The sequence below is a fragment of the Triturus cristatus genome, chromosome 5_2 (assembly GCF_964204655.1).
Source record: "Triturus cristatus chromosome 5_2, aTriCri1.1, whole genome shotgun sequence".
Classification (NCBI taxonomy): domain Eukaryota; kingdom Metazoa; phylum Chordata; class Amphibia; order Caudata; family Salamandridae; genus Triturus; species Triturus cristatus.
Window position 1 is genome coordinate 777,087,380 of NC_140588.1, and position 14,515 is coordinate 777,101,894.

The 14,515-nt window shown below is 48.2% G+C and overlaps 1 protein-coding gene across 2 annotated transcripts in view; it reads left to right on the forward strand.

The window, feature by feature from the left end:
* STK26 (serine/threonine kinase 26) overlaps nucleotides 1–14,515 on the forward strand; it is a 191,262-nt gene that overhangs the window by 145,281 nt on the left and 31,466 nt on the right. For both annotated transcript variants that reach the window (XM_085607891.1, XM_085607890.1), the window contains exons 9-10: nucleotides 13,500–13,562; nucleotides 13,647–13,783. In XM_085607891.1, the coding sequence (XP_085464017.1) occupies nucleotides 13,500–13,562; nucleotides 13,647–13,783 (200 nt within the window). The remainder of the gene's footprint in view (nucleotides 1–13,499; nucleotides 13,563–13,646; nucleotides 13,784–14,515) is intronic.

Here is a 14,515-nt window from a genome sequence, read left to right on the forward strand (position 1 = left end):
TCTCAAGTAACGTTCTTTCAAGAAAACATATGTTAGATTTATTTTACTTCAGTTTTCTTTCTGGCTTTGCCTCTGCCATGGAAAATGTGGCACTGATTACAATTGGTGGAGCGTGGCTCCTTACAGATCTGCTTTAATATCACTTCACAGATGATGTTTGGCAGTTAAACAACTGTAAACAAAGCTTCACTTCCAGGCAAAGGTGATTAAGAACTACTGAGCTTAAGCAACCAAATCTCCGTCTACTTCAGCAGTATTCTTAAAGATATTTCACTTGGTATGCCTCCTCTTAATCTACTGGTTGCCACAACCCCCAAATCTCTATTTTCCCTGATACACGTGTATACTTTTTAAAGTGTTTTTAACTGCATCTCTCAGATGAAGGCATTTGTTACTGTCTGAGAATACATGTTAGTAAGTCCAGAAATATTATGTGGCAATTCTTGTGAAACCTTGAATACACATGGAGATTACAGGTACCCGGGTAAATTGCCATGTCCTGTAATTTGTTGCCATGTCCTAACTGCACACAAACTATTGGTTCTATTTTATTTTGCCACCTTCACTCTGGATTAACTGTCATTATAGTGTTCAACCATTTACACAGAGCTTAGCTTTTTATGCATGTTTGCACGAGCAGTCAATACCACTGGTAGTATATTTCCACCTCTGCTGACTTTCATTTGTCACAGAGAATTCCTCTCCCAGATAATACACAGCAGGACATAACATATTTCATAGGAGCTGAAAATCCTCCTCTTTGTAGACTATAGGCTTAAACTCTATGTACTGCCTATGAAATTCATATACAAAGATCACACTGCCTTCTCCTTTACCCTTGTAAAGTAAGATACCCCATAAGTTGTCATGTATTACAGATCAGTTACCAAATCCTTACATTAAGAACCTTATCTTGGTAAGGGCTGTGGTTTCCATTGCTTCATGCAATGAAGTTAAGGAAAAAATTTGCAAAAAATAGCATACACTGGCCCAGTTTTTTAAAGCTTCATGTTATAACAGCATGAGGGAGGTGAAGACCAAACAAGCCCTCTAACTGCCATATGAGGGAAAATAATTGAATGTTGTGCCTTGAAGGGTCTAGGTGCCCACCTTACAAGCAAGACCGTATTAGTTTTAGATTATAATGATCATCCCCCAACTAGTCAAATGCGTTGCCGGCTGCTTCTGCGCCGCAGGACCCCCGGGATCAGACCCTGGTCGACGCCTGTTGATCTTGTAACTCCTTCACTGCAGTTGACCCCACTGGCACCACCTCCAACGTCGCCCACTCCTCGGGACGACGTTGTTCCAAGTTTCATCCCTGACCTGAAGACTGTGCCGGATCGACGTCATGCGGCGCCGATCCCGATGGGGCCCTTTTTCCCCTATGTCTGTCCTCCTTATTTTCACCCTGTTTTGCAGACTTCGGAGGAAGGGGAGGACTGGGAGGGGTCTGAGGACCCTCTCATACAACAGTGTGATTATGATCCGAACTGGGTAGAGGATTTGGGGGATGCCAGTGGTCTTGACACCTCACCTGACCTTGGCATGCTGTCTCCTCCTACCTTGGCTACGGAGGAAGGAGCCAGTTAGGCAGTGCTAGTACGTAGGGCAGCTGAGGCCCTCCACCTCGAACTCCCTACGGTGGCAGTCAGGACTAACCTCCTGACAGAAGTGCTTCAGCCGGCGGCAACCTCTTCGGAGCCCTTGCTGCCTTTTAATGACACTTTCTGACGTCCTTTTGAGCACTTGGTCCAGGCCCTACACAGGGGCTCCTGTGGACAGGAAAGTAAGCTGCCATCGCCCGGGTGACCCGCTCTTTCTCTCCCAACACCCCACTTCTGAGAGCTTGGTTGTCCAAGCCTCTGCTTCCCAGAGCACGTTCCCTTCCGCACCCCCGAATAGGGAATCCAAGAAGCTGGAGCAGCTTGGCAAGAAGCTGTTTTCTTCTGCCAGCTTAGGGCTGAGGTCGGTGAACACCGCATGCCTCTTGAGCCGTTATTCCCAGTCTGTGGAATGCGGTTGCGCAGGTGCTGTCTAACTGTCCGGAGGAGGCACGTTGTGTGCTTGATATGGCCGACTTGCTGGGCAGGGCGTTTTCCATGACCGTGGCGCTTCGGCGCCATGCCTGGCTGAGGACAACTGGCTTCTCAGGGGATGTCCAGAACACTTTGATGGACATGCCCTTTGATGGCATTCGCCTTTATGGCAATAAGGTGGATAGTGCGTTGGAGCATTTTAAGGACGCACGGGCTACGGTTAAGTCCTTGGGCCTGTCGGCCACTCGCCCTCCTCCGCCCTCCTCCGCCTTCTGCCTTTCGCTCCTTTCGTGGCCACGTAAGGGGTGCCCCAACACGTTCATTCCAGAGCCACAGGCCTGCGCAGCAACATCCTCAGCACAGAAGTGGGAACTGTTGAGGCGGTTCTGGGGGCCAGCGGGCGGGTCAGTCCACCTCCACCCCCGCAGTATCCACTGCAAAGCCTTCCTAGTCCGACCTTTTAGGCCCATCCAACGCCAGTGGGCGGCAGGTTTCGCCATCATCTTCCCCACTGGCGCAACCTCACCTCAGACAAGTGGGTGCTGCAAATTGTCCGAGGGAGTTATTCTCTCCCCTTCGAGACTTTCCCTCCAGCCATGCCACCTCAGTACCACCGCTTGGGGGACAATCTTGCGCTTCTTGAAAGGGAAGTCACGGCCCTCTTGGCCAAAGGGGCCATCAAGCACGTTCCAGGGCCAGAAGTAGGTCTTGGTGGTTGTTCCCACTACTTTCTAGTCCCCAAGAAGGACAAGGGCCCGCGTCCTATCTTGGACCTCTGGAACGTTAATCGCTTCCTCCGGAAGGAGAAGCTCAAGATGCTCACACTTGCTCAGGTCTTGTCTGCCCTAGACCCGCAACACTGGATGGTAGCGTTAGACTTGCAGGATGCTTACTTTCATATCCCCATCCTGCCGGCCCACCGGCGTTACCTGCAGTTCACGGTAGGACACGAGCACTTTCAGTTCACCGTGCTCCCCTTTGGCCTACCAGCGCCCCTCGGGTGTTCACGAAAGTGATGGCGGTGGTCGCAGCTCATCTGCGCCGATCAAGGGTTCCAGCCTTCCCCTAGCTCGACGACTGGTTGTTGAAGGCAGGCTTGCCCCAGGCAGTCGTCTCACACCTCCAGATTACGGCCGGCCGACCTGCATTTGCTGGGGTCTCCATCAACGTGACGAAGTCGCACCCAATTCCCTCTCAGAAGCTCCTCTTCATCGGAGCGGTTCTGGACTCGGCGCAGTTTCGGGTTTATCCTCCCGAGCAACGAGTCCTGGCTATTCAGGCGATGATTCCGATCTTTCAGCCTCTATCTCGGGTTTCGGTCAGGATGACCCTCTGGCTACTGGGCCTGATGGCCTCCTGCATCCTGTTAGTGGATCATGTCAGATGGCATATGCGGGCTCTGCAGTGGGACCTGAAGTTCCAGTGGGCACAGCATCAGGGCAACCTGTCTGTTCACATCCAGATCTCGGAGGGCACTGCACGACAATTGCAGTGGTGGCTCACGAATCGTGATTGGGTCAATGGCAGATCCTTCTCACTTTCCCAATCGAACACACAGTTGTGACGGACGCGTCCCTTCTGGGCTGGGGCGGCCACGTGGGAGAGGCAGAGATCAGAAGACTCTGGTCTCCGGCGGAGTCCCGGCTCTATATCAACCTTCTGGAGCTTCAGGCGATCAGACTTGCACTAAAGGCATTCCATCCCTCTGTCAAGGGGAAAGTAGTGCAGGTGTTCAGTCAACACCACCACCATGTGGTACTGCAACAAACAGGGCGGGGTGGGGTCGTGGACCCTATGTCAGGAGGCTCTGCACCTCTGGACATGGCTGGAACATCAGGGCATTTCCCTGGTGGTTCAACACTTGACAGGTTCTCTGAACGCCAGGGCGGACGAACTCAGCGGCCGGTGCATGATGGATCACGAATGGCGTCTGAACTCGGACGTGGCGCAAGGTCTCTTTCAGCAGTGGGGAGAGCCTTGGTTAGATCTATTCGCCACCAAAGAGAACTCGCAATGTCATCAGTTCTGCGCGTTGGAATTTCCAAGGCGGCACTCGCTAGGCGACGCTTTTCGTCACAAGTGGAGTTGCGGTCTACTATACTCCTTTCTGCCTACACCACTTCTACCCAGAGTGCCGAAGAAGATCAATCGTGACCGGGCCCAAGTCATTCTTGTGGCTCCGGACTGGGTTCGCAGAGTATGGTATCCCAAGCTACTCAGCATGGCTATCGATTCCCCCAATCCGACTGCCTCTTCAGGAGGATCTTCTGTCGCAACAGCCGGGGACGGTCCTCCACCCAAACCTGTCCATCCTCCACCTCCTTGCGTGGAGATTGAGCGGCGGCAGTTGACTTCTTTTGACCTGCCTCCCGAAGTTTGTAATGTAATCTTTGCAGCCAGGCATCCCTCCACTAAGACGGTATACGCCTGCAGGTGGGATAGGTTTGCGGCATGGTGCACAGCAAAGGCTATGGATCCCCTTTCTGCTCCTCTTTCAGAACTCCTTCTATTCCTCCTTTCTTTGGCCCAGAAGGGCTCTGCTCTGGGCACTATCAAGGGCTATGTTTCAGCCATTTCAGCCTTCATATGGCTTTCACATCAACCTTCCCTTTTCAAGTCCCCGGTTGTAAATAGATTCTTGAAAGGCATTACTCATCTTTTCCCTCCTATTCCATTCATAATTCCTCAGTGGGACTTGAATCTGTTTCTGACATGTCTAATGTGTGCTCCCTTTAAGCCACTTCACCACTGTCCTCTTTGTCTTCTCACTTTAAAGACCGCTTTCCTGGTGGCCATCACCTCTGCCAGAAGAGTGAGTGAGCTCCAGGCTCTTTCTTCTAAACCTCCTGTTCGAGGCATATGAGCTGCAGATTATACACTGTGCATAGCTCGCCATCTGGTGTTGGGCCCGGATGTTTGCAGTTTGTTTTTCCTCTTGGAAAGTCTTTGGAAGTCACGAGTTCGGTGACTCCTCCCTTGGTTCGTATTGCGCATGGGCTTCGGCTCCATCCTCAGATTGTTTTTTTCCGCCATCAGGCTCGGTTGTAATACTTCGCGCTCCGGTTCCGAACTTTCCAGTTCACCGATCGACGCAAAATCGAGATCCTTCAAATAATAAATCATCTTAATCACCTTCTCTTTGGCACTTTTTCGATTCCGGTCGTCGACGGTGGCCTTCGGGCCTATTCCGGCTCCGGTCTCGGCTGATGGAAAGAACTCCTTTCAAGAAGTGCCCTCGATGTGGATCCAAGTTTCCCCACACCGATCTCCACTAGGTGTGCAACCTCTGCCTCTTCCCTGAACACGAGGCTCGAGACTGTCCCGCCTGCAAGTCTTTTCGCTCCAAAAAGACTATTCGAGATCGACGGGCTAAACGCAATATGACGCACTCCTCGACCTCCGCTCCAGTCGACATCTTCGGGGACGACGTCGAAGCTCTGGGACAGCAGAACATCAAAGAGGAGGACGACTACCTCGTCAGTGCTTCCGAGGCCGACGATTCAGATGTGGAGGACATCACCCCGGCGCAGAGGGTCGTGAGTACAATACCCCCTCCCACACCCACGCCGACACCCAAAAAGGCTTCGGTCACACCTTCGCCTTCGGGCCTAGGCAAGACCAAGGATACTGCTTCTCACACCCCACCTTCGGGCCCGGTAAAGAAGCCTATTAAGCCTTCCGGCAGCTCGGGCTTGAGCCAGCCTACCATCGGTACCGAAAAACACCCTTCGGCACCGAAGAAAAGATCAGCCTCCATCTCCACACCGAACCCAGTACCAAAGCCTTCGGTGTCGAAACCTGCCCTACCGACCAAACATCACAAGGCCCTCGGCACCGACACTCCCGTGCCGAAGCCTTCTTCGGCGCAGATCAAAAAATTGGAGGTCCCAAAGAAGCACGGCTTGGACAAGCCTAAAACGCCGTCGTCCCCGAAAACTTCGGCGCCGACCGAACAACCAGTGTCTCAAGAACTTTTTATACCGGATCCTCTCCAAAAGACACTCACCAAGGATCCAAAAACTGGACATTTGACATGGTCTACAAAAAAGAGACACTTGGACAAACCACCTGCACCTCCAAAGAGGAAAGACACTGCTACCTCCCCTTTCAGAGTGCCTTCCCCTCCTCTTCCTCCTCCACCCTCCCCACCTCTACCCTCTCCACCCCCGCCTCATCGTTCCCCAACCTTGTCTCCTGTCCCAGACGACTTAGGAGACCCATTTTATGATCCAGCAGATGTGCCACAGGATCCCACCCCTACTGGATTTCCAGACCCATGGGACGACTATAATAATCCGGACATCCCAGATGTCCCACAGGATGACCTTTACCCATCTAGGCCATCCCCACCTGAAGATTCCTTGGGTTTTCACAACCTATTACAAAGGGCGGCACACTACCACGAGGTGGAGTTACACACTGACCCAGTGGAGGAGGATTTTCTCCTAGACACCTTTGACGACGCACATAGGTCAACTGCCATCCTACCTATGTTAAAAGGGGTGATTAAACATGCACCGGAGGTCTTTAAAGACCCAGTCAGTGCCAGGGTCCTAGACCCCCGTATAGAGAAGAAATACAAAGCCGCCCCCACAGACCCTTCATATATTAAAGGCCCTGCACCATTGGATTCCCTAGTGGTATCTACAGCTAGGAAACGCTCCAGTTCCCAGGCGTCAGGCGAAGCACCACCAGCTGACAAAGAGTCCAAGCTCCTGGACGCGTCAGGGAAGCGCACTGCGTCACAAGCCGCCAACATATGGCGTATCGCCAACACGCAAGCGCTATTGGCCAGATACGACAGGGCACATTACGATGAGTTAGAGACCATCATGCACCATCTCCCTGAAAAATATAAGAACGGGGCCAATGAATTGATCCAAGAGGGAAAACTAATAACTAATACCTCTATTCGCTGTGCCCTAGATGCAGCAGATACAGCCTCCAGGGCCATATACACCAGTGTCCTACGTCGTCATGCCTGGCTCAGAGTTTCAGGTTTTAAACCTGAGGTACAAGCCTCTATATTAAATCACCCATTCGACCAAGATCATCTATTTGGCCCAAAAGTTGATGAAGCCCTCAAAGATGAAAAAAGATACTGACACAGCGAAATCCATGGGAGCCCTACAGTCACACACTCCTAGGCGCTCCTTTCGTCGCTCTTCCTTTCGAGGCACGGGCAGAGGCTACTCCTCGGATAGTGCATCCACGTCCTACAAACCCCTCCTCAATCTACCTTCACAAAGGGTTATCAAAGAGGCGGATACAGAGGCAATAATAATAAAGGCAGAGGCAAAACAAATACCGCCCGCACTGCCACACCTAATACCCAATGACTTTCCCCCGCTCCCTCCAGACCATTCCACTCCGGTCGGGGGCAGAATACAACATTTCATTCACGTCTGGAAGACAATCACCTCAGACAGACGGGTGACACAAATTATTCAGTCAGGGTATTGCTTAGAACTAACATCTGCCCCCCCAAACATTCCACCCAGGCACCGCCCTATGTCTCAAGAACATACTGCACTGCTAAAACAGGAGGTGACCTCCCTCCTGCCAAAAGGAGCCATGGAGCAGGTCCCCATAAATCAGCAAAATTTAGGGGTCTACTCCCTGTACTTTCTGATTCCAAAGACAGACGAGACTCTACAACCCATCCTAGATCTCAGACCTCTAAACACTTAAATACACTCAGACCATTTTCACATGGTAACCCTTCAACAGGTTCTCCCACTTCTCTCCCAGAACGATTTTCTCACCACTCTGGACTTGAAAGACGCATACTTTCATATTCCAGTACACCAGTCTCACAGAAAGGACCTCAGATTTGTGGTGAACGGGCAACACTACCAGTTCAAGGTGCTCCCGTTCGGGGTAACAACAGCACCAAGGGTATTCACCAAGTGCCTAGCAGTAGTGGCTGCACACCTCAGAAGACGGCACATTCACGTCTTCCCGTATCTGGACGATTGGCTAATAAAAGCCACGTCCTACGAACAATGTGTGCAACATACCACCGCTACAGTCCAACTACTCCACCAGCTAGGGTTCACGGTGAACCATCAAAAATCCCACCTGGTACCATCACACACAACAATACCTTGGTGCCACCATAGACACCTCATAAGCCATAGCCTATCCCAATCCTGCCAGGATTGCAAAGATGCAGGCTCTGCGTCAAGAATTCATATCTCAACACTCTCTCCCAGCAAGAGTGTTTATGCAACTGATGGGGATGATGGCCTCTTGCATCTTCATAGTGCCCCATGCAAGACTCCAGATGCGTCCACTCCAAGAGTGCTTAGCGTGCCAGTGGAACCAGGCCCAGGGACAACTGGCAGATCTGGTGTTGGTAGACGGTCGCACCCATCGCTCTCTGCAGTGGTGGAACACCACAAACCTTTCCAGAGGTCGACCGTTCCTAGACCCGGTCCCACAGATAATCCTCACTACAGACGCATCGCTCTCCGGCTGGGGAGCTCATCTGTTACATCTCACAGCACAGGGCACATGGACGCCACAACAGAAGTTACTCCACATCAACCATCTGGAGTTACTAGCACTCTTCCTCGCCCTAAAATCCTTCCAGACGCAGATTTCAGGCAAGGCAGTCCTCATTCGCACAGACATGACTGCCATGTACTACATTCAAAAGCAGGGGGGCACACACTCTCCACAGCTCTCTCAGCTAGCACAGAGCATGTGGAGATGGGCAGTTCCACAAAAAATCTTTCTCCTGGCCCAACACGTCCCAGGAGTCAAACACCGTGGCAGATCTGCTCAGCAGACAGACGCAGCAGATCCACGAGTGGGAACTTCACCCACAAGTTCTTCACCCGTTCTTTCAGAAGTGGGGGCATCCACACATAGACCTATTCGCCACCCACGAAAATAAAAAATGCCCAAGCTTCGCCGCCAGATATCCACACCCATTGTCCAAAGGCAATGCGATGTGGATGAACTGGTCAAACAAATTTGCATACGCTTTTCCACCTCTCCCACTAATTCCATTAGTGGTGCGAAAGCTACAACAGCATTCCCTAACACTGATCCTAGTGGCTCCAACATGGGCCAGACAACCGTGGTACACCACATTGCTGGAACTCTCAGTAGTACCACACCAAAAGCTACACCTCTCACCATGCCTCCTAACCCAGAACCATGGAGAGATCAAGCACCCGGACCCAGCTCAGCTCAACCTTGCGATCTGGCTCCTGAGGTCCTAGAATTTGGATACCTTAACCTTCCCCCTGATTGCATGAACATTATCAGGGAAGCTTGACGCCCTACTACTAGGGCATGCTATGCTGCAAAGTGGAAAAGATTTGTTGTTTACTGCCACAACACACTCAATCCTTTAAATGTGTCCATACAGCACATCATATGTTATTTACTCAACCTACAAAGGTGTAATCTAGCATATACTTCCATTAGGTTACACCTCGCTGCCATTGCTGCTTACTTACAGAACAGGCAGCACCTATCACTCTTCAGAGTGCCTGCCATCAAGGCCTTCATGGAAGGCCTCAAAAGAGTAATTCCACCCAGAGAACCACCCTCACCGGTCTGGAATTTGAATATAGTTCTCACACGGTTAATGGGACCCCCTTTCGAAACATTACATAAATGTGAGCTCCAATTTCTCACATGGAAAACAGCTTTTCTAGTGGCCATCACTTCCCTCAGAAGGGTTAGTGAAATACAAGCACTCACTATACAGGAACCTTTTTTCCAAATGCATCAGAACAAGGTTGTACTCCGCACCAACCCAAAGTTTCTACCCAAAGTCATTTCTCCATTCCATTTAAACCAGTCGGTAGAATTACCAGTCTTTTTCTCACAACCTCAAACTGTTGCGGAAAGAGCGTTACACACACTGGATGTAAAAAGGGCTTTACTTTACTACATCCAACGCACACAACCTTTCAGGAAAACCAAACAGCTATTTGTCTCCTTCTCTCCACCACATAAAGGCAACCCTATTTCTAAATCAGAGATAGCTAGGTGGATTGTAAAATGCATACAGATTTGCTACCACAAAGCAAAACAAACGCTATTGGTTCCCCCTAAAGCCCACTCTAAAAGAAAGATAGGGGCTTCTATGGCTTTTCTAGGAAACCTACCACTAGATGACATATGCAAAGCAGCCACATGGTCAACACCGCACACTTTCACAAAACATTACTGTGTAGATGTGCAAACCAAGCAACAAGCTACTGTGGGCCAGGCTGTACTCAAAACACTGTTCCAAACTACTGCAACGGATACCGGTGGTCGCCGCTAGGGTTGGGTACTGCTATATAATCTATGCACAGTGTATAATCTGCAGCTCATATGCCTCGAACGGAATATGCTACTTACCAGTGTGCATCTGTTCTTGGCATGTAGAGCTGCAGATCTATACACTCCCACCCGCCTCCCCGGCTACCTGTATCCGTTTCAGTCTGATCTTATTTAGATACAACACACATGGGTTTCTTTACTGTTACCACTACGCTCCATCTTTCCCTGCTGGCGAAAAACAATCTGAGGATGGAGCTGAAGCCCATGCGCAATACGATCCAAGGGAGGAGTCACCGAACTCGTGGCTTCCAAAGACTTTCCAAGAGGAAAAACAAACTGCAAACTTCCGGGCCCAACACCAGATGGCGAGCTATGCACAGTGTATAGATCTGCAGCTCTACATGCCAAGAACAGATGCACACGGGTAAGTAGCATATTCCTTTCTCTCTGTCCATCCGCACAAAGTGGTTCTTAGGACACGTCCATCTTTTATGCAGAAGGTTGTCCCTGCCTTTCATATCTGGCAGACCATCACTTTGCCTACCTTCTTTCCGCATCCCTCAAAAGAGGAAGAGAGGCTCCACCGTCTGGACCCAAAATGTGCGCTCTCATTCTACCTGAACCGCACACAACAGTTCCGGGTGAAAGACCAGCTCTTCGTTGGCTACGTGGGCGCCAAGAAAGGTCGGGCCGTGCACAAGCGTACCATCTCTCGGTGGGTTGTCCTGTGCATTAAAGGCTTGTTATTCTTTAGCTAAAAAGGAGCCTCCGGTGGGACTGCGCGGCCATTCTATCAGGGCGACAGCAGCCACTACTGTTTTGGGACGGGGAATTCCTGCAGCTACGTGGGCCTCGCTGCATGCATTTACTAAGCGTTACTGCCTGGACAGCCAAGTCCGGTGAGACGGCTTCTTTGGCTGTTCTGTTCTCCAGGATTTTCTGGTGTCATCTTGGTTTGCAGACACACCACTAGGGTTGGTATTGCTAGGGTATCTATTCTAAGGTAAGGAATCTATCACTATGCGTTTCTTTCAGGTGCACAAGTTACTTACCTTCGGTAACGATATATCTGTAAGAAACATTAGTAGTGATAGATTCCTTACCGCCCCACCCATCCTCCCCTTTCTGCAAACTGATTTCTAGGGTTAAGGTCATCCTTTTCAGGGCCCTAGTTTCATGGCACCAGTGGTCAGTTTCTTGCATGGCTCTGCGTTCCTGGTGCGGAAAGTCATGTACAGAACAGACGTCCGTGCGCGTGGGCGCGTCTAAGTAGCTCCAGTGAAATCATCCCAGCTCCGACGACGCCAACTACGCATTCGGAGCCGCATGACGACACCTACCAATGCGCAGGGGTACTGCTGACGAAAACATTTCCGGATCCAGTCTGACGCCTGGGGGTAGTTCTAAGGTAAGGAATCTATCACTACTAATGTTTCTTACATATATATCGTTACAGAAGGTAAGTAACTTGTTCAATAAAACTAAAACTCTTAAAATAAATGACTGTAGAAAGAATTATGAAAATAGGTGAAGATAGATTTAATGTTAATGAATAATGCGAGGTTTACTATCATGGAGAGCTAGGATAACCAGAAGTGTTCTCTTCTGTGCAGGGTTTATCAAAGCATCTTGACATTGACATTGAGGCTTGCACATCACATGATTATCGATTTGCCCAGGATCTGAAGAGCAGGGCATATGTTTTCAACCCTATTATTTGGGGGCAGTTGTATCAAATCGATACTGGGACCAAGTGGCCACACCAAAACGAGTGTATCTATTCAGCCCCAGTAAAATGCTCTCCAACAGTAGGGGTTCAGGGTTCTGAAGTGAGATTGTGGTAGGAGGAAGAGGCTGGCTGTGTTTTTTAATCTCCTTCTGTTTGTTGATAAATTCGGTCTGACAGTAGGTCAATCTTTAGTCGTTTCTTCTACCACTGAACATTATACCTGTAACAAATTATTGTTCACTTCAGCTACATCTGTCACAATTAATGCACTTACAAAGTTGCAAGGAAATGTTGCTAAACACTTTAAGGTCTACGTTTTCCGTTCTATTATGAAGACCTCTGGAACCCGTTCTTCATCTCTCTCCAGACTAGCATAGCTCAAATTTGTACTCAGCTGATGCAGAGTCCTTATCGTCTTCAAGGGAGCAGTCTGGCCATCACAGACCCCAAGTTTAGTTTTGCATTGATTTGCAATGGGTACACAGGTGTTTTATGTGATTGCTAGTAGTAGCCAATGCTTGAAAATTATTAACATATGGTATTAAATAGACGCCAGTATTCAGTGGTTTTCTGAAATGGGTGCTAAAGTGAAGGGGATTAAAACTTGTGACTAACACTTATACCCAAACGTAACCAAGGCCATATACAAAATCCGAATGCAGGTGTTCTGAAGGTTTTATTTAATGGAAGTGTATCAAGATTGCATGTTCAGACTTCGAATAAATTATCAATCCGTTTATATCTATGTATAAAAAGATCATTTAGAAGAGTGCAAACACCCATTTTGTTGTGTACACAATATTGTTGCATTTTTAACATCTAAGTGAAGTATTAAATACACATAGTACAGATTCACTAAAAAGCAACATGCTGCTAAGAATAGGTGTATAAAGAATCTATAAATGTTATGATATTCCTATATCATAGTGCACTGCTAGCCCAATGTTGCATGGTCAGTGTTTCAACCCTGAGGGCATGTTTCAAAGAGTCTTCTCAAAACTTAACAGCAATCGCTCTGTCAGCCAAGGACAGCAGAATATACTTGTGTTTTAATGCTAGTCAAGACAATGATCACATTGCCTAATAAACGGTTTTGTACTCCAGTATTAAATCAGAATGATCTACCTGCATATGTTTAAATATCCTACAACTGGTGATAAGAATAGAAATTACATTGATACTGAAACTGTAGATTAATATCACCCTCTTCTATCTGTTTAAGTACAAGATATTTAAATTTTACTACAACAATTCTACAATAATTTTGTAAAAAACAAAATTCCATAATTCATTTGTGTGCTGCAATAAGTTTGCTGTGTTCCATAACTGAAAATTAGAAAATCTACAGCACAGATAAAATTCTATATTCAGAAAACGAAATGTTAACATATCTGGTGAATGCTAAGTTGACCAATGGCTGACTATGTTTTACTGTTGTACAGGATCAAGATCTTGTGAAAACATTGAGCTCATTGTCTATGATAATCGCACCAATTTTTGCCGAGGTGAGTCCCGATACCAAAATATTTTTCATACAATATGTAATAAATACATACTGTGGTAACATTTTACCAATGTTTACATTCTAGCTGAAACAACAAGACCGAAATAATACAACTCGAAAAAATGCGATTGAAGAACTTGAGAAAAGTATCAATATAGCTGAATCGTCCTATCCAGGTATCACGGACAAGATGGTGAAAAAGCTAATGGAGAAGTTTCAGAAGTGAGTTTTTCAGTTCTTTCTAAACTGCACTTCTTATTGTATTTTTCTTATCAAGGTTTTTCGAGCCTGCCAATACCAAATATAAATGTGCTTTTCGTGTACTAATGTGTAGTTGTTCATGAACCACGGTATAATCCCTGATTATGGTGACATTGCAATTAACATGGAACATAATTTTAACCATGGTCAGAGAGCGAATGTGAAGTACGAAAGCAAAATGACCAAGGAGGTGCCACAACAGTGCTAGTCACAACGCCGTGGGAGGTGGGTAGAGAGCATGTAATTTAAAAAATGCTTGCTTCAGTGGAAGTACAATGGGGAACAATAAAGGAAAGTAAAATGGCTAGGAATATGGGTCAGGTGAACAGAAAAGTCAGTGTTTACTCTGTGATCAATGATTTCAGAATCTCAAGTCAGAGTATGGTTCTGCCTGTATTCAAAACAGGGTGGCTCTAGTAGATCTATGGTGACAGTGTCATCTTTGGGAATGTCTTTGAGGTTTGATAGCAAGTCGTTCCAATCTCTGGCGATTGAGTGTTACCATAGGCCTGTACTCTCCTCTTCCTCGGTCCCTACATACCAAGCAGGGAAGAGGCCCTTGGCTGCCCATTGTATATCAGCTTGGTGCCATGCCTTGGACAAGGGAGGGTTGCTGCCTTTCGAAATGACTTCCCTTTTAGCTACTAATGAGCTTAAGACCTAAAAAGCAGGCTGCCATCCTATTATTTTTAA